Source organism: Ammospiza caudacuta, chromosome 2 (genome assembly GCF_027887145.1).
Source record: "Ammospiza caudacuta isolate bAmmCau1 chromosome 2, bAmmCau1.pri, whole genome shotgun sequence".
Classification (NCBI taxonomy): domain Eukaryota; kingdom Metazoa; phylum Chordata; class Aves; order Passeriformes; family Passerellidae; genus Ammospiza; species Ammospiza caudacuta.
The window spans coordinates 39,009,016-39,029,176 of NC_080594.1; the positions used below are offsets into that span (position 1 = coordinate 39,009,016).

The following is a 20,161-nucleotide window of genomic DNA, read 5'->3' on the forward strand; positions in this document are numbered from 1 at the left end:
CCCACCAGCACAGGGAGTGTGTGCTGGAAGAGCTGCCAGCAATCCCTGTGCTCTTTCCCAGTTATGTTCAGGAGCACCCATCCTGCTGAGATAGTATTTGGTGAGGCATGACAATGTCACAAGGCTGGGGGAGACCTCCCTGGAACTTTGTGACACAGAGAGACTCCCAGCGAGCCCTTGGCTGGTGGCAGTGCTTCCTTAGCCGTATCTATCCATCAGGAGCTGTGATGCCTGTATGTGGTTTTGGGGGTGTCCTGCTCTCTGGCTTGGCCATCCCCTCTGTGTCCCTTCACTCTTGGGGAGAGGTTCTGTTGTTCCCAAAGGGTTGTGGGAGGTTTTGGGGTTTGTTTCCATGGGTTGTGGCAGATGACAGTGCCAAGCTGTGTGACCCATGCGCCAGTTTGGGTTGGTTGAGACTCCCCAGCATCAGGGAGTTCAGAAGCAGAAAAGAGCAGTGCTTCCCAAGTGTGCAACTCTCCCAGGGCAATGCACACGCTTCCCATTACATCCAGAGAGCCACAGGCAAAGTGTGGCTCTCATGTGAGAGGGATGGCCACGTGCATTTGAGCTTCCTAAGGGCGCTCCCAGTAGAAATGGGATTCTGTGCTTCTGAGGTGGCCCAGGTAGCTTGTCCCAAGGCAGCTGAGAGCAGGCAGCATGTTAAACAATCAGCAATCAGCAGTGCTGACTGACTGGGATGGGCTGCAGCCAGGCTGTCTCTCTCCTTGGAGTACCCGCTGCCCACCCTGGACTCCATTTTATTCCCTACTGATATGCTCCCCCAAACAAAAATCAGTGGAAAGTAAAAAACAACTTGGATTAATTTACTTTTATCATTCTGCAAGCCTGGATTATATCAGCAATGACATGGGCCACAGGAACTGATGGCAGAAATGAGAGAACAATTCTCACAAACATTATATATATTGTGTTTCCATGGCTGTGGGGGGCCACCTGTATTCATCAAAAACAAAAGAATCGTAGTCAGAGCTGTACATGAGCTGTCTCACAAAGGTTTCCTTGTCTGCTGGCTCAGGGTACAAAGAAGCAAGGCCGTGCTTGTAGGCCCAGTCAACAATCTGCAAAAAGATAAACAAAATGAGCTGCTGAAACAATGCTGGCACGTTATGAAGCTGAAACCAACTGCAGTTTGGCCCTGTCTGTGTTTTCTCTCTTTCCTCCTCTCAGAATTGTGCAGTTTTTTGCTTTTTTCTCTTTGTGAGTCAGCTGCACTTCACCCTCAGGCAGTTGGGTGAAGGAATGTAAGCTGCCTGCAAGCAGTGGCTGGTAAGAAAAGCACTGCCTGCCCTGGCAGAATGGTTGGGGTGTGCAGGTGAAGGAGGAGAGCAGCCCTTTGGCCAGCTCTGCTCACACCTGTAAGCTCTTCAGCCATGCTCTGCATCTATCAGGAGCTCTGAGCAGGCCAAGGAAATTCTCAGTGGGTGTCTCTGAATCACAGATCTGATGTATACAGAGCACCAAACCCATAATTAGACAAGTCCAGATCTGGAATAGTAGTTATGTACTGAGGTCCTTACCAAACATATGAGGAAAGGTTCCAAAATAGCAAATTGGAACCTAAAATCTTTTGGCAATTTGAGTCATGCTTGAATTTGACTCTAAACCTCATTTTTTGAAGTGCTGAAGACTCACAGCTTCAAGCAATAAAGCAGAGCTTTGTGAGCTGTGAGGCACCCAGAATCAGAATGTATTTTTCACATCTGGGTTTTAATGATGGAAGAAATCAAGGCAGCAATTATGGCCAGAATTCCTGAGAATGACTGTTTTAGACTATAGAATGAATTGAATTAAAAAAACACAACCAAAAATGATGCCAGGGCAATTCCTTCCCTTCCTACCATGAAAAGTGGAAATAAGAAAGGAAATACTCACTTTTACAGCAATTTTGAGAGACACTTCTCTGATGTTGTCCAAGGGGGGATAGAGTCTTCCTTCTGCAAGATGCTGCTCTGTCACCTCAGCAGCAATAGTCTAGAAAGAAGAGGATGGTAGCTTTTAGGGATGGTCTCAAGCAAACACCACATTTCCTCACATTACATGGTATGTGGCTGAAACCTCAGCAGCATCAGGGCTGGGACTAGTCCTGAGTGGGAACTCATGACCTGTTCAAACACACATGTGTACATGTTTCATCACAGACTTCAGACTCCACTCTGTGTGCAGAGTGGGGCAGTGCCGTGTTAGGGCAGCAGGTGTGGAGAAGGAGAGCCCTGTCTTGGCTCCTGCACCTCTGCAGGTGTAATGGAAGCATGAGCTTTCCTGAGCCAGGAGAAGGCTGCAGCTTTTTGCTGAGGCTGAGCCATTTCCCCTCCACACATTGTCCTGGGCCAGGTTCTTTAAAACACCTGAAGTAGGTACATGTGCCTCTTATCATCTTTTCTACAGTATCAGTGAAATGTCACTTGGAAACCTCTGCTGTGATGAGGAAGATTTCATCGGAGATGTGCCGGACCCCGCTGGCAATGACTCCCAGAGCCACTCCGGGGAAGACGTAGGCGTTGTTTCCTTGGCCAGGGAAGAAGGTCTGTCCATTGGGCAGCGTGACCTTTGGGAATGGACTCCCACTTGCAAATATCCCCCGGCCCTGATCAAAGAGAGAGAAAAAAGCATTCAGGTTCAGAAGAGAAGTCTTAGATTTCTGCTGCTCATCATGACCTGTGCTCAGGGGACACTGGTGACAAAGTTGCCAAAACTCAGTCAGCAGAGGCATCTCCACCACAGCCACCTCCAGCTGACACTTTGGGAGGACCCACGCACCCAGAGGCAGGATCAGGGCCTCTGGAAAAGGCTGAACATGTGTTTGTACTGCAAGTGCTCTGATCTTGCTGAGGTCTTTCTACCTCTCTATCAACCTTCTATGGAGTATGAAGAGACTCGTGGGATAAAGGTCTGGGGCTGTGTGATTGCTCTGGCCGTAGGTAGGTGGTGGGGAAAGCAAAGGAAAGCGTGAGACAAGAGTGAGACAAGGGCTCCTCTCTCAAGCCAAGTCAATCCACATGACTGTAATTCTTCAGTGACATTGGGTCTAAGTTGGGTGATGAAATAGTTATATAAACAACTAGGTTGGGGTAACACAGGGGACAGAAACAGGAGAGGATGGGACATCTCAGACATGTGGGTGGAAGAGGCCAGCACTTTCTTTAGAGGGTCACAAAGTAATTCAGGCTGGTTGGGACCCAAATTCTTGCTCATAGCAAGGTCAGCTGTGAAACCAGACCAGGCTGCTCAGGGCTTTCCCCAGTCTGCTCTTGGAAAACTTGCAAGGACAGAGACTGCATGAGCAACCTTGGCCCTGCCCCCTGCTCCACCTCCTGACCCTCCTCACAGCATCAAAGTCTCTTTTACACCTAGCTCAACTGTCTCTTATTTCAATTTATACAGGCTGTCACTTGTTTGCCAGTATGCCCCACTGTAGTGTCCTGGGTCCAGCCAGACCCCGAGCTCCCCGTGCCGAGCCGCGGTACCAGGGTGAGGTACCATGGTGAGGCAGTACCAGGGTGAGGTGGTACCAGGGTGAGGTGGTACCAGGGTAAGGCAGTACCAGGGTGAGGTGGTACCAGGGTGAGGTGGTACCAGGGTGAGGTGGTACCAGGGTGAGGCAGTACCAGGGTGAGGTGGTACCAGGGTAAGGCAGTACCAGGGTGAGGTGAAGTACCATGGTGAGGCGGTACCAGGGTAAGGCAGTACTAGGTGAAGTACCATGGTGAGGCAGTACCAGGGTGAGGTAGTACCAGGGTGAGGCAGTACCAGGGTGAGGTGGTACCTGGGTGAGGTTATACCAGGGTGAGGCGGTACCAGGGTGAGGCGGTATCAGGGTGAGGTACCAGGTGAGGCGGTACCTGGGTGAGGCAGTACCAGGTGAGGCGGTACCAGGATGAGGTACAGGGTGAGGCAGTACCTGGGTGATGCGGTAGCACTGCTCCGCTGTGCACTCTGCTTTGCTGGTGGGGTTGCTCAGGGCGAACACGATGGGTCTCTCATTGAAGGCTGCCATGTCCTTCAGCAGCTTCTCGGTGAAAGCGCCTGCAACAGCGGCCACACCTGGAACAGCAACAGCAGAATGAGTGGTGCCTTCCCACCGTGCGACTTCAGAGCATCGCGCTGCTCCCTCTGGGACTGGTGAATGAACTGTGGCAGGGAAACAGCTTCATCTCTGGATGTGCAGTAACAGGCAATGTTACTTTCTCATTTGACAGTGAGAATTAAAGCCTGTCTCAAAATAAAGCCCTCTGCTCCTCCAGGCAGAGTGGGCCCCAGGGTTTTGGCCAGCCTGACTGCAGCGCTCTGACTCCCGAAGAGCTTCCTGAGGTGCCTGTTGTCATCCTCATCCTGCCCAGCCTGACAGGGCCAAGTTTGTTGCTTGACAGCCCCAGATCCTGCCTCCCCCAGCACCTCCCTCTTCAGCCCTGTCTGAAAGAATTCTTACAGCTCCAAAAGTGAGGAAGCCTGTGCCCCATAGTTAACACAAAAAGGATATGGAGAACTCAACTGACAAAATGGGGGTGAAAAAAAGCTCACTTTGTTTTGACTAGGAGAACAAACGGAGACTCTGGAGGAAAGACAGAAAACTTTCTTAAGAACTGAATTGACATGAAAAGGTCGTATTAAATGAACTCCACCTATAACTGCTGTAGGCTTCACTTTCTGCACAACCTCTTCCAGTGAGTCCACGTTGGGGTGGTCCTGGGCAAACATTTCTTTCTCGTGGTTCAGGTGGCTCCTGCCCTGTGAGGAAAAAGGAATCAAACTTTGGTCTGTTGGCAAATGATGGACACATAACATAATAACTCATCTTCAGATATTTTGTCTCTCAGCCCTCTATCTAAAGCAGATTCCTCATAGCAGGACCTCAGCATCAGCCAGTCAGGCACTGAGCAGTTGGTGTAATGTCACACTGGGCTGGCCTCTGCTCCTCTCACCCACCGAAGCACATTGAGTGTGTGGAGGAAGGACCTGGCTGCTGTTCACTTGTACATAAAGCACAAGTCTCCTCCAGTCTGAGGAGGGACAAGGGCAGAGGCCCTGGGGACACAGGGAGTGCAGAATGGAGCTGGACTAGGCTGGGTCACCAAGCAGGGCAGAATTTTTCTCTGATAATGCCCCATATGATGTGCAAGACTTCCAGCACTGCTTGAGGCCATGGCCAGCAGGCTATCCTTCCACTTTAGAGACCCAGCCTGAAGCATTGCCTTTAGGGCAGCCAGTGCTGCTGGAACACTTGTCAGCATGAGACCTCCTCTGAAAGCAGGAGTGTCAGCAATGCTGACACCAATACAGCTGTAACCTTCACTTCAGGGCTGAGCAGGGGACCAAGGTATCTGCCTGCTCTGGCCTCTCTAGCTGGCAATGGATGGCAGGTGAGTGGAGCTCAGCTCTGGAGACAAATTCACCTTCACAATCAGTCCCTTGGAGTCCACCATCCAAATTTTTTTGAGGGCATCTTCTCGTGAAACTCCTTCCTTTTCCATGGCCATGAGGATGAGATGACCTATGCCCATTGCAGCCTGGAACACAGTATATAAACACTTCATTGGGATATTGTCATCTTTTGGGGGAAGATTTTGAATGAGAGGTGGATCAGTGCAGTGCTGGGGTTGGATCATCCCCCAGCACTGCACAAAGCAGGGAGACTTTCTGTTGTACAGTGCCAAGGCATGGGGCTGATTTTAGCTTTGTAGGTGCTGCCATAAATCAAAACCCTCACAATCATTCAGCAGAGCATGTTGCAGGTGAGGCTGAAGAAGCAGAGGTGGTACCTTGACAAGCAAGGGTGTCTCCATAATTTAAACCAGCTGCTGCAGGGGAGGAAGAGAGGCAGACACTTAAAAATGCTGGTGGCAATGCCAGTACGGAGGACCTCAAATCCAAGTGGGAGTGCTGCATCTGAAATACGGCCATGAGGAAAGTCTTCTCCCATTCCTGCCTGGGAAAGCAGCCCTGGATATTCTGTGTGTTTGTGGTCCTCTAGCCATGCCCCTTCTTCCCAGATGGGGACTAACAAGGCAGGAGGGACTTGGTACCACAGAGATGGTGACCAGCACAGACATATCTGGCAGCAGGGGTGGAGAGACAGAAAGCAATCTTTGTCTCAGTGAGGGATAGACAAGTAATAACAGACCTTCGCAAAGTCTCACAGGTGGGTGAGAGCTGAGACAGGTCCATGGACTAAACACCTTTAGTCCATGGACCAGGCTTTGGAGGGTTCTTCTTCCTCTCTTTGAGCAAGGTGCCATACAGGCGACCTGGCTTCTGCCATGGAGCACTATGACTGGCTCCAGATAGAAAGGTTGAGTTCTTACAGTTCTTTGAGTCTGAGTCTTTTGGATTCTGCTGCTAAAGAAATTCTGGTTTACCCTAGACATCAACCCTGAGAACTCAAACCAGCCTCCTTCATATGCCTGCCTCATAAGGAACCTAAAGGTACCTAAAGCCCCACTGACACATGGGCAGCCACAGAGTATCCATAGAGTCTGGCCCACAGGAGTCGTGGGCCAAAAAATCTCTGACAGATTGTTGGTAACTTCCACACAGCAGCAAAATCCACCTGTAGAGCCCAGTCCTGCCCAGTGACAAGGAACCTGCTTCTGTGCTTCAGCCTCATGAAGCCAAGCCTTGCAGGAAGTTTCAAAGGCGACTTTTCTCTCTCTAAATTTGAAGATGGAGCATATTAAGGTATAAGCTCAGGAACATTCCTACCTCTCCAGCTCCCTGGAAAACAAACTTATGGTCAGAGAGCTTGTTCTTTGTGATCCTTAAGGCTGCAATGAGGCCAGCGACTGCAACAGATGCTGTGCCTGAAAGAGAGAAACACCATGAGATGGACATCCTGGCAAATGCACTGTCTGCCCTGCAGAGGTACTGTCAGAAACCTTGTGGTAGGAATCATTCTCTTAAATTCTGTCACTGAAGGATCAGAGTGCCTTCCCTATGCTGAAATATAATATTGACATTCAAATTTTCCTGCAAGGCTGGAGAACACAAATTTTCCTCCATGTAGAGTCAAAGGGACACCAAATCCTAGAATGTCAGAGGAAGTTAATACCTAACTTGCAAGGGTTTAAGATGCACCTGACTTCCCTATGGTCACATGAGATCCCTGTAGCAGAGCAGTGGTTTCAACTTGGGTCCCCTTGCCAAAAAATCCTCTGTGATTATGGAATTACCATCCTCTTCTCCTGTTTACCTTCACAGCCCAGCATCACCATTTTTTTACCTCTCTAACACCCTGGTACCCTGACTCCCAGCCATCACATCCTGCTGCTAAACATTAAGAAATCGTTGAGAACAGGATTTGGTCTCAGATTAGTGAGGAACAATGCAGTAAATGGAGCAGAGTCCTGCTGTTACAGCCACTGTGATATCTACAGCTTGCCATGCATTAAGGGGGGCAAATGTCCAGACTGAATAACCTGCCTTTACCCCACATAGCTCACACAAATCCATGCAACATTCATCTAATGTCCTGTCCCAGGTGAAAAAATATGGTGGAAATAAATAAGGCACAAACCAATAAGGATTCAGGCACTGGCAGTATCTCAGCTCATCTGGGCAAGCACGATGCAACATTAAAGGGGACCTGGGAGTGAAGGTAGAAGTTTGATAACAGAATATGGAAAGTTGGAAGGACCCTTAAGGATCATAAAGTCGACTAATATTCTTCCTTAACATTTGAAAGAATATCAGTTTGGACATGCCCTGATCTATTCCCAGCTTTTCCCTAGAGTTTTAATCTGTTCCCAGCTCTAGTGGTGGTCTCTCCATTCTCATCTTTAGAAGCTTTGTGAGGAATCAGGGAGACTTGATAGTAACAAGTAATGAGTCTTGTGGGGGTGGTCATGGCTGGGGCAGGCAGTGACCACTTTTAGTCTAATACACCTGATTTCAGCAAATTTCCAGAATTTCCTATTTTGCTGCCCATGTAATCAGCCAGTGGTTCAGGGTTTTAAGTAGCCAGTGCTTCACTGAGGTTCCCTGCAGGGTCCTTAGGGCCTGGGGTGCTGCAAGGCATCAGGAACCAGCAGCTCCTGAGCAGACATGAGCACGAGCAGTGACACCAGCAGATGGAGCTGCTCCCTCTCTGAAGGACCCACAAAACAAATTCAGCTTTACCTGCTCCTTTTCTTTGGTGCAAAAGCCACAGACAAGCTAGGAATCTGCTGGTATATAACTGGGGAAATATTCACACTCTTATAATTTCCTAGCAAGCAGGAAATATAGTGGAAGCACAAGTACTCTGTCAAAGTAGTACTTTTATTGACACAACTTACCTTGTTTAGGGAACCTATATACAGGAAAACCTATATAAAGGAAATCTTTATAGGCCAGACCAGAAAGATTTGTCAGTACAATGTGAAACATTTTGTGATTGCAACTCAGATGAATTTTGCTCTCCAAAAGCTAATAATCATCCTCTCTTAAGAGTGATTCTGGTTTAGCAGAGACAGCAGCCACACTTCTGCAACAGACGTGGTGCCCACACTGGCACAGTGGTACAGAATGGCAGCATCACTTCATAGAAGCACAGAGTAGTTTGGGTTGGAAGGGACCTCAAAAACCATCTAGTTCCAACTCCTCTGACACAAGCAGGGACATCTTCCACTAGATCAGGTTGTTCCAAGCTCCATCCAACCTGTCCTTGAACACTTCCAGGGATGAGGCATCCATGACTTCATGAGGGCACTGCAAGCATTCATGCCTTAAACACAAAACAGACTAGACTGATGGTTGTTAACTTTGTATGCGTCTTTTTTGCAATGAATCACTTGAGACATGGATGAATTCTCTTCATCAGCTCAGAAAAGCTTTTACCATTACATTTCCAGACCCAGATCATCTGAGCTCAGTCAGTTTAAAAGGGAGTTGATAGGGAGGGAACCAGCCACTGAACACCTTGTTGCTTCAATATTAACATGTCACACAACTGAAGGAAGTGCACAAAGGATTTCCTCTTGCTCCTCCTGCACTACATCTCTGCCTTTTAATGCTCTCTTTAGAGTAGTGTATTTGCCTGGTGAAATTCCACTGGACTGGGAAAATTACAGAGGAAGATAATGAACGTCCAGGAAATTTAAAAGAACACTGGATAATTGCCTTGTTTTTAGATTTTGTGTTTTATGGGTGTCACATAACCAGTCCATGCTCATTCTCTGTGTTAGGGTGAGTCTGTAATCAGCAGAACTGCTTGGCTTGCCATGACAGATGCTGAGGATGGGACTCTGAACAAACATGTATGATCCTGCTTATGCTAAAGCAGCCACCTGAACTGGGTCAAACAAAATAAACCCTAGAAGAGCCACTACCACCACATGTTTTTTAGAGAGACAAGGTAACTGAAATACATGTAGGCACTTCTGCTGCAGACATCTAATCTGTGCAGGAAGAGATTCCGCTCTGTAAGTCTGAGCTGCAAAGAAATGGGAAGAGACCAGGGTCCCCAGCTGTCAGCAATGCCAAGCTTGTGACATGCAGTAGAGTATGAACATCTGTGTGTACACTCACGCATGTTCACACACTACCTCCAAGGCTTACTTTGCACAGGAATCCCCAAATCCCTGTGTGGGCAGGAGAGGGGAACTGATGAAAGTCAAAAAACCAGAAGTGAAACCATTACAGTGTGGTGGTGTAAGTGTCAGGTCATAGCATTAGCAGTGATAGATGCCTGGAAAGTATTGAAAAGACTGAAATGTAACTGGAGAAATATCTTGTTTCTCTTGGTCCTGACCCAGGCAGAACTGCTTTATACCCTGCAATTGTCAAGAAGTCTGATGGGACAAATGCTGGTATTTGCAAACCCATTTAAGTGGTAAAATGCTCTTGAGAGATTTCAACAGAGGGAGGTACTTGAGGTACTTTTAAAAGGTGTCACTAGCAGGAATTTGACAAGTGGTGTGTATGGAAAGAAAGGGGGCAGACTCAGTCTGCAGAGCAGAGACCTGTGGGACTGGGTGTGCCATTACTCATCCCTTGCACTTGCACTGCAGCTTTGACTAACAGCAGGGCTCTGTTCAGCTCTGCCACTCCTAATCCTCCTCTCTTGTTCCAATGTGTTTCTAATCCCTCCAGTCTCCCAAACTGCATCTCACCCCCATTACTCAAGTAATAAAGTTACTGTACCTTGGCCTTAGCTCAATATATTTATTTGATAATTACAGTTTCTGAGCACAGAACAACGGAGTATCTCTGTGGAGAAGGGTTCACAGCTGGTTCATGTAAAGAACTGGCTAATCATCATGCTTTAGTTCTAAAAGAATCACAAAGTCAGGCTGGGGCAAGGAACTCCTCAGCATGGCAAGAAAAAACCAGCCATCCTTTAACACGTTGGTCTATCTGTTTTCCAAAGAGAATGAGTGCTGCTATTGCAGATAACTCCTTCCTAAGTAATTAGCAAGAGCCAGCTTGGCTGGTCTGTATCTGAGGTGAGATATGGAGGGATACAGAGAGAAGAAAGTTCTTGCAAACCGTCCTATCTATCCAAGACTTAAAGTGAGTGTTAAACTTGGTATCACAAAATAGCAGGCAGACCTCGGGACCTCTCTGGGAAGTCCACAGCGAGAGAACCAGTACATTTAGAACTAAAGCACAGTCAGAAACATGGCCATCGCTGCAGGAATCAATTTCTGACACTCAGGCACATTCAGAATATTGTAAAATATTAAGGAAAAACCCTGTGGGGTTGATGTTCCACTTGTACTACTGCAAGTGAGAACAAGCCCCAGTAGGTGTCAGTGGAGATACACTGGAGCATAAGCTAAGAAAGGATCTGCTCCCCAGCATCGCATGGGAAAGGCTGCAGCAGAGAGGACCCCATTCCCGGGGACCTGACCCTTCCTCAGAGAGGGGAGAGGGGGCAGAGGGGGGAGCAGCTCTGCACTGGAGTGACAGGAAGCACTGCACGAGTCTCCGGGGAAAGCGCTGCCCAGTGCTGAGGACAAGGCTGTGCCTAGCCAGTGGCTAAGCAGGGAACATGGGGGAAAGCATGGACCATGGGGGTGCTTGGGGGCAGGAGTCCTCTCATGCTGATGGCTGGCACTGCCCTGTCACCTGTCCTGGAGGCCTGACTGAGCTGAGCATCACCACCATGCTGAGTCCTTCCAATAGCAGCAGCAATGGGAACGTGCAGCCACACCACCGCCGGTTTCTTCACACAACACCTGTATGAGTGATTCCTCCTTCTCCACAGTACACTGGTGGAAAAGATGACCAAATTCAACCTGAGCTTTTATTTTTCACTCTTGACCTGCCTGCTTACATTTCGCCCTGTCAAAACCATGCCAATATGAGGGCCCGGGGAACAGCAAACTCTAGTTTAACAGCTCCAGCAAAGGGCAGCCAAGGAAATATATCTAAATTTATGGATAAGGAGGAAGCCTAGGGCTTTTCCAAATTCTGGTTCCCATTAACTCCCTGCAGCAGTTCCACCCATTACTGGAAAGCAGAGTGGAGCTTGTCCAGATCCACTCTAAATGCGTACTCAAAAGTCAAACACAACAAAGCTGGAACAGAAAACTGCCACAGTGTTTGCAGCTCAAGGTCTTCCCCTCCATGGCTGTGGGCTGGTGTTACCCTTCCCCAGAGGGCCTCTGTAAGACATTAAGAAAATAAACATAGAAATAGAAAATAAACATAGAAAAGTTAGTCAACAAGAAGAGCAGTAAAATGCAAAGCATTGATGGACAGGGATGGAACTTGCTCTCTGAAGGGTGACCCAGAATTGCTGGTGGCATGGAGAAGAGCTGTCTGACGATGGAGAAGCCTAATGAGGCCATCTCTAGGTTCCTGCTTTTAATCTTTCCACTGTAAAGCGCTTGAACCGTACTGTGCATACCCTTAATGATGGGTTCTGACCATGGCAGCAGTGCCCTCCCTCCTGCCCATAGGGTGCCAGCCTGCACCTGCTATGCCCACGCAGGCTGAGCCTCCTCGTGCACCCACATGGCCAGAGGCTGTCAGGCAGCTGCCTGCACTCTGCAAGAATGCATCCCCATCCCCATCACAGCACTGGGCACTGCTGCACACCAACAAGCTGAACCAGGTCAGAGCACAGCCCTTTCTTCCGTCCCTTTTGCCTCCTTAGCCTGGACTTAAAAGATGACAGACAGCTTAACACAGAGGGGACCTGTGCTGTTCTTCACTGCAGAGGAGGACTTGGCAGTGGCATCCAGTGAATGAGATACACAGCCAACAAGAAAAGCAGGAAAAGAAAGGGAAACAAATGCCACAATTCCCAAAAGTGATGGAAGATGAGGGCCTGATCTTTAGAGTGCTGCACGGATAAGCCCAAGAAACTGAGGCCCGTTTACAGCCTGCAGTCCACACTGTCCTGACCTGCCTTGTGAAGCAGTCAGTGTGTGAATACAACACAAACCCAGGAGCTGGCCCTTACAGCCTCTTCTGCTGTGGAGCACAGCAGGTCCAGAGGGACTGTTAATAGTGCACCTCTGGAGGACTGAGAACACCTCCACATCTATCTCCAGGCTGGGTAAATCCCCAGGGAAAGCGTGCTGCTCAGGAGCTGCCTGGCAAGACATTGCCTGCTTTGTTCCACAGTACGGTCCCGTCCCGCACTCCCTTCCTATTGTGCTTCCCCCTCCTTAGCTTCCTGTGATAATTACCCATGCATTTGCCACGCCAGCTGAAACAACAAAGTAAGATACTGTACCATTTTAATCTGCTGAAATTAGTTACTGCTGAGCCAAGAACTCTCACTTTGCCTGCTTCTCACAGCACATGGAAACGTGCCTGTGAAACAGGCCTCCTTTGCACATGATTGATTTCCAGCTTGCCCAAGTGTTTGAAACTGCTCAGATTTGTGACACTGGAGTCAGCCTGTTCCCAGCCTCAGCTGAGATCTGGAGCACTGTTGCTTCAGGCCAGGCACTGCTTCCTGAAGTGTCTTGGGAAGGTTATGGAAAGGTTATCTGCTAGGATAATGAGAAAAGGTGGCTGGTGGGTCAAGAGATATTTTGAGGATCATCAGCAGTCACACATCCTACAACCAAGGGGAATCGTTGCTGTAATGACATGGAAAAGACTCAGAGGTGTTCTGTGAAAGGGGGGACCCTGAGCATTGCCCGCAGGCTACTTCAGATTACAGGCTATCTGCTTTTGTGCACTGTTCTCTTTGCCCTGCCTGTATGTGTGAAAAACTTTTGAATGACATGATCCAGCACAATTAATTAAATAACACATTAAAGATTTATTCATTTTTTCTGGAATTCTGTCTAAACTTGCAGAACTACTTCTGCTGTTCAGTACTGAGCAAACACCTCAAGAGGCAGCTAAGTTGGTCAGGTATGATTTGCCTTGGGAGAGCCATACTGCTCTCATTCACCTTCATGTTCCTAGGTGTGCTTCCAGAAGACTTGCTTTGTCATCCCAGACACTGTGGTTAGGCTAGCTGGGCTAAAATTCCTTGGATCTTTCTTTTTGCCTTTCCTGGAGATAGGTGTGACATTTGTCTTTTATTCAGGAATTAGGATCTCCTCAATTACCATAACCTTTCAAAGAGTGACTTTGTAATGCTGTTGGCCACATATCTAAGATGAATTCTTAGATGCATCTCATCAGGTCTCATGGACTTTGTCTCTTGAACAATCCCTGCTAAATAGGCAGAAGTCCATGGAGATGCTGTAATTTTGCATGCCTGAAGTTCTCATCATGGAAATAGAACTCTGGATGTTTTCCTTGATCTGCATGAGGCCTTTGACATAATCTCCCAAAACATCCTTGTAGCCAAACTGGAGAGGTACAGACTGAAAAAGTGGGTGAAAAAGTGGCTGGGCTGGTAGGCTCAAACGTTTGTGGTCTGGTACAAAGAGGCCAATGCTATTTAAGTTCTCATAACAATCTGGATTATAAAACAGAGTGCACGTCCATAAAGTTCATGGATGATTACAAGCTGGGAATAGTGAATGACACAGTGGTGGTATGACAGTCATTCAGGGATCTCAGCAGGCTGGAGAAATGGGCTCAGGGAAACCTCGTGAGGGTCAGCAAAGGCAAATGCTAAGTCCTAAAGCTTTGCAGAAGAAAACTTTGGGATCATGATGGACAGCAAGTGGAAGATGAGCCAGCAATAAGCCCTTGTGACACAGAAGGCCAACAGGCTGCTAGACTGTGTCAACAGTAGGTCAAAAAAAGTGATAATTTTTTCTATTTCAGTACTTTTAAGGTCATCCCTAGACAAGCACATCCCATTTGGGGCTTTCAGCACAATGACAAACTGGAGCAAGTCCAGAGGAGGGACACCAATATGACCAGGGTTTACAAAAAGGACTGAGGAGCTTGGGTTTGAAAGGGCTGGAGAAGACTAAGAGGATATCTAATTTCTGTTTACAAGCACTGGTTGGAGTGTTTGTAAAGAGGCCAGATTCTTCTCAGAGCTGTACAAAAAAATGATGAGGGGCAATGAACACAAATTGCATGTTACAAAATTCCAATTAGATATTAGGGACAAGACACACAGGAAAGATGAGAAAACTTTGGAACAGGTAGTGAAAAGAGATTGGGAAACCTGTATATACTGCAAAGTATTTGGCTGGACAAGGCTCTGAGGAACCTGAAATAATATAAAACTTGGATCTAAGTTTAAAATCACCCTTTATTTGAGTGAGGACTAGCTGATGTCCAGAGGACCCTTCCAAACTAATGCCTTCAATGGCTTTATGTCATTTCTTGTATGAAGTAGGAATCCAGAGATGCCTGCTTCAAGGATTCACCAGACTTGACAACTTTGTGAGACTTTTAAGTTGTCTACTTTCTGTTTAACACTGTGAACAACTAAGTGGAGCAAAGTTAGAGGAGGAAGAGAAAGAACAGGAGCTAAAGCCTTCTCATGTACCTCTAATCTTCTGTGCTTCAGAGCCTGCCCTTGTACTTTAGTGGGAAAAAGGAAGAAGTGACAATCAATTTTCTCCCTTGGAGCTGTAATTCAAGCTGTTGCCCCTTGCATGAACCCAGACAGAGCTGGGAAAGGACTGATGTCATCACCCCCTTAGAGGAAGGAGAAGCACTCCCTCAATAGGAGCTCCCACACACGGGCACTGCGAGCCAGCTCCTGCCTAGACCCCAGGCTGATGGCTTTCAGAATCAGCAATCACCTCGTCCCAGTTGGTGGTACTTGGCAGGCATCCCACCCAGCATCAGCAGGCTGGCTCCAACTGGAAGGGTCTGTGTCACCTTCATTTTCTGGGGTTAGGATGGATTTGGAAATACAGTAATTTGTAGGACAAAAAAAAAAAGTTTAAAAAAAGTAGGTATTAATATTTTAAACTGTTTTTCATTTTGTGTAGGCCCTGGGGCAGCAACAGGGAGGCCTAAAGGATCTTAAGGGAAGCAATTTATACCTTTTTTCCTCATCTCACCTGGGTGTGTATGTGTAGGCACACTGCATCCAGAGTCCCACAAACCAATGGTCAATGAGTTTAATACCATAGCTCAGGCCTCATCTACCTTGCACTGCTTGTGCCTAAGATGTGTTTTTAATTCAACATACTTAAAACATTGCCAGCTCAGAAGTTGGAATAATTCAGGTTTCAGAAGGTCTGTTCCTGTCTTGCTTGAGTAAAATTAATCAGGCCTGTATTAAGAAGGCTTTGTATAATTCTCATTAATCATTTAAACACCACTTACATTGAAGTCTAACACTTTTTTAAGTAGGTGAGTTATGAAAGATCATCACATTAGAAAAGAGAGAGTCTAAGGTAAACCCAAAGAACAGGAGAGTGTAAGTGAGAAAATGCCACTTCCTACCTTTTCCATACCATCTGAGGACACAGAGGGATAGATTAGAGTGGGTAAATCAGACTACTCATCCCAGATTCAACTCTTTTATCCCTGACATGACTCCAAGACAGAGTTAACTGAGTAGATCCACGTTGCTTCAGCATTCCAAAGGTCCTCAAAACAGATTTCTGACTACAACCCTAGCTTGGATTTCCCTTTTCTTTCTGACAGCTCCATAAAAAAGCCTAAACAGGTGCTTGCTTACTTCAACTCATTGCTTGTTGTGCAAAAGTTCAGCAGGATTTCTTTATTATCTACTACTGAGAAACCAGTGCCAGCAAAATGCTTTATTTGAGAATATAACCATGTTTTATTATAAAGAGGTAAAATCCTACTCTTTCAAAAGGCAGGAGTTCAAAGAATTTTTGGGGGACTTGACATCTCCTATGCACTGTGACATGCATCTAACTGGGCAGAATCAGATAAGGTCCATTTTATGACAATACCAGCATCCCCCTGGATTTGGTTTGCTGCTCTGGGGCAGTCACTACCAGGAATTGTCTGAGGCATTCAGCTATGACCTACAGCCAAAAGAAAACAATAAAAAATAGTCTGCTGCTTCCCACTCAGAATATGCAGTTTAGCTTTAATATTCTCTTTTTCTTCTGTTATTGAAGAAACCTTTCAAACTCACCAAGACACCTTTGCCATTCACTCCAGTTCTGCCAAGAAAACCTACATCCAGGACCCTGATGTGGGATTTGCCACAGCACCTGGCCTCTTTTTGACTGCTGAGTCCCCTTCCACTTTCAGAGAGAGCAACTAATCCAAAAGAAATCTGTACAACATTGGCTTCTTATTATGGCCTTCACCTGCCCATCTTCATAAAAGTCTGAGTGCTCGGTTCCCCCTTTCAATACTTCAATTCAAAAATGTGCCTCCTGGGTTTTCTCTTCCTGTGCTTCTTTCTTCACTGGAAGAGAGAGGGGGTGGCAAGAACACCTGGTGAGTCTCCTTGTACAGGAGTATCCATGTGCCATTCCCTGAAATGCCTTTAGCTTGTGTGCTTCTAAACCCTCTTCATGAAAATGTCTTTGAGGAGGTCCATGCATCCCACTACACCAACCACATTTCCCCAAACCAGGATCTTACTCCTTGTGTCAGACAGGAAGAAGCTGCTATACACATTGCCAAATATTGTTAGATAAGCAGCAGATGCAGAAACAGCACTGGAAAGTTTGCTCACAAAAGAACCAGCATTGTGTGAAAAATAACACTGATGTTTCTTTCAGTCTCTTTCAAGTACAAGTGAGGATGAGCCCAACTGACTGCAAATAATTAAATCAAACATTGGAAATTTCTGCATGTTTCAAGCAGGACTAGACAAAAGAAAAGATGAAGGGACTCAGAGGAGAACTGGTTGTTTGTAGACAATTGGGAAGATCTCGTCCCTGTCAAATGGGCAAACAGCCCTTCCGAAGGTTTAAAGCAAAGTCAGCATCAGACTGGGATGCAGAGTGCATCCCTGTGGGCACTGAGCAATCCTGCTGACTGCTGAGCCTCTCAGGGCTTGGAGACCTGTTTGCTATAACCCCAGCTTTGCTGCTGTCACTTCTCTGTGACACTGGAAGAGTTATGTTAAGCACGCTAGGGGAGAACAGATCTGTTCTCAGATTACTGCAGAGTTAGCATCCACAGAGAGGAAAGAAGCTGTTTACCTTTATTTTTGTGCATGTAGTAAAGAGTTTAACAATAGAGGGAAAATGCCAGGATCAGCTAATCACCACCTGGCTCATGAAAACGGAAAGCCTTGCATAACTGTCGAAACGTCATCATTGTTTTAGCTAAATTATAGAAAATTAATGGAACTCTCTAAGTTACCTGCATAATCTAAAGCGTATGATCCATTTTCTCCCTTGAATATTTCTTCAATGAACAGCTAAACTCCTAAAAACAATGGAGACTCACTTTTCAACTCAGATGGCTGAGCTTTTGTTTATATTTTAAATGCTTCTGTATAAACTCTAAAATTTGTCAGACATCTGACTACTGTATAATAAACAGTCTTGTGATATTAACCACCGCCTCTCATGACAAGGTGAAGGTTAAATTTGATTTTCCTAGCAGTACTCACCCTGAATATCATCATTGAATGTACAGTATCTGTTGCGGTATTTATTGAGGAGACGAAAAGCATTAGCATTGGCAAAATCTTCAAACTGGATCAGACAATTCATGCCATACCTGCAAGTTAAAGGGCAATTTAAAATGGATAAATATATTTATACAACATAGGACAAGATACACACCTGTAACCAAGGCAATGTAGTAGACACTGTAGTGCAGAAATAAAAGTATCACAACAGAAATGCAGCATAGCAACAGCATACAGGATCACACCCATCCCAAGGTCCACACACTGAGAAATGTGGAGTCACTAGGACACCAGGATTAAATTGCATTCATAATTCAAGGGGCTTCTTAATATGTGTACTTATATACCTATATGTACATACATCTTTGGGCTTTTGGTATGAGAAATTTTCAATGGTGAATTTGCAGAGGAGCTTCTCAAAGCAAAGGATAACAGCTGCCACACTGCATCACAGCAAATCTGACTGCAAAGGGACAACAGTTAAAGGAACACCACCAGGGGCCCACTTCAACTGAAGGTGGCCAAGAAACGAGAAAAAAATCTGCTTGTAGGATCCCATGGAGTGAGTGTTTCACGGTGGGACTGAGTGGTTCAAGGTGTGATTTCACATCCACACTTCTGTGCGTTAGAAATGTTTTTCTCCACTGAGTTGTTTAGCAGGAAACCAGCAGGCAATGACAGCTAGTGACCTGTAGAGTGAAAAGGCAGGAAATAATTGCAAACTTTCCATAATTGTCCACTAATTTCCAGTAATTTCAAGAAGTGTGCAGTTTATAAATTGGGTAGTATTCAGACTGGTCCACATGTATACACATTCAGCAAGTTTGTATGACTCTTAAACTGCATAAAAGCTTTGCAAATAAAATCTAAAAGGGCCATAATTACTTGTTTTTCATACATCAATGTGATAGGGCAGTGAGAGAAACTCAGGGAATGAGTAATGCAACTATTAGTAACCTCTGGGCTGCAGGAAGGTGAAGGAGCTCTAAATAGCTGCACTTTGTTAGACATAGCATCATCTTACATATCTTCTATTCAGATTTTCCTCCTTTGCCACTGAAATCTGAGGTAGAACAGCCCCGCTTTAGTGTAGAAACAGATACTGGATAAAACATTCTCCATTTGAGAACTGAGGCTTCTGTCATGAAAAAGCCTTTTCATGGCACTCACAGTGTGGGCAGTCAGACTCTCCTAGAAGGGCCTTGAATTTTTTATTATTATTATTTTCCATTTCAATGATATCTGTCAGTAAGGAGACAAGGATAAGCACATGCATTATGCTCCTTTATTTTTCCATCCTGAGAATCTCTCACTTGATAAACCCCTGGTCTCACAGAGGGACAAGTGTTGGCTCTAACACTTGCTTCCCGTTCTCTGTGTTTGCTTTTAGAAAAGGACCACAATGGGGACAGAGCTTTTAGTAGGGCCTGTAGCAACAGGAATTGGTAACAGTTTTAAACTAAAAGAGGGTGAATTCAAACTAGATGTAAGGAAAATATTTTTTCTAGCGAGGGTGTTTAAAGACTGACACAGTCAGTCAGAGAGGTGGTGGATGCCCCATCCCTGGTAACATTCAGGGTAAGGGTTAGATGGGGCTCTGAGCAACCTGGTCTGGTTGAAGATCAGCTTACTAATGGATGTTTCTCTTATTCATCATTTGGATGTGTAAGGAAAATACGGCTAAGAGGGAGGTGACACAGCATCCAGAACATCTGCCAAAATCTCACAGCAAATAATTGGCAAATTTTTATGCAACTTCATTTGCTATAGAAACTATTTATCTAACACCAGTCTTATTTATTGGCATCACCGAGGAAGTAACATTACTGACTTGCTTAACAAAATCAGTGACCTCAGCCAGCGTTAATGTACATGTGACCAGCTCTGTGAGCTCCTTCCTCACTTCCCATTTGTGGTCTGCAGCAGGGGACAGTGCACAAGTTACTTCTATTTTCATCTTTGATCTCTTTTTATTAAGCAGAGCACAAAAGAAGAATGGTAGCCCATGAACACTTCATTTCTCTTTCTGCCCCTCAGTATGACAGGACAGTGCTATAGTGCATGCTCCCCTCACTAAGGTATTTTTTGAAGATGGTTTCTTTTTCAGTGCCACACATTTACTGAGCTTTTTGAAGTATGAACTCCATTTTTGAGCTTATGTGGGCCTTTGAATAATGTGAAAACTAAAGTTTTCGTTCATAAAGAACACAAATTGGTCATGGTAAGACCCCATGACTGGATGCTTTAAATGAAAGAACCAAG

At 46.0% G+C, this 20,161-nt stretch overlaps 1 protein-coding gene across 1 annotated transcript in view; it reads right to left on the reverse strand.

The window, feature by feature from the left end:
- Positions 1–829: 829 nt before the first annotated feature.
- ME3 (malic enzyme 3) overlaps positions 830–20,161 on the reverse strand; it is a 117,850-nt gene continuing 98,518 nt past the window's right edge. The window contains exons 7-14 of the mRNA XM_058825039.1: positions 17,879–17,988; positions 6,718–6,815; positions 5,412–5,525; positions 4,641–4,746; positions 3,920–4,062; positions 2,432–2,605; positions 1,894–1,992; positions 830–1,079 (exon numbers count right to left, since the gene is read on the reverse strand). Of these exons, the coding sequence (XP_058681022.1) occupies positions 918–1,079; positions 1,894–1,992; positions 2,432–2,605; positions 3,920–4,062; positions 4,641–4,746; positions 5,412–5,525; positions 6,718–6,815; positions 17,879–17,988 (1,006 nt within the window). The 3' untranslated portion in view covers positions 830–917. The remainder of the gene's footprint in view (positions 1,080–1,893; positions 1,993–2,431; positions 2,606–3,919; positions 4,063–4,640; positions 4,747–5,411; positions 5,526–6,717; positions 6,816–17,878; positions 17,989–20,161) is intronic.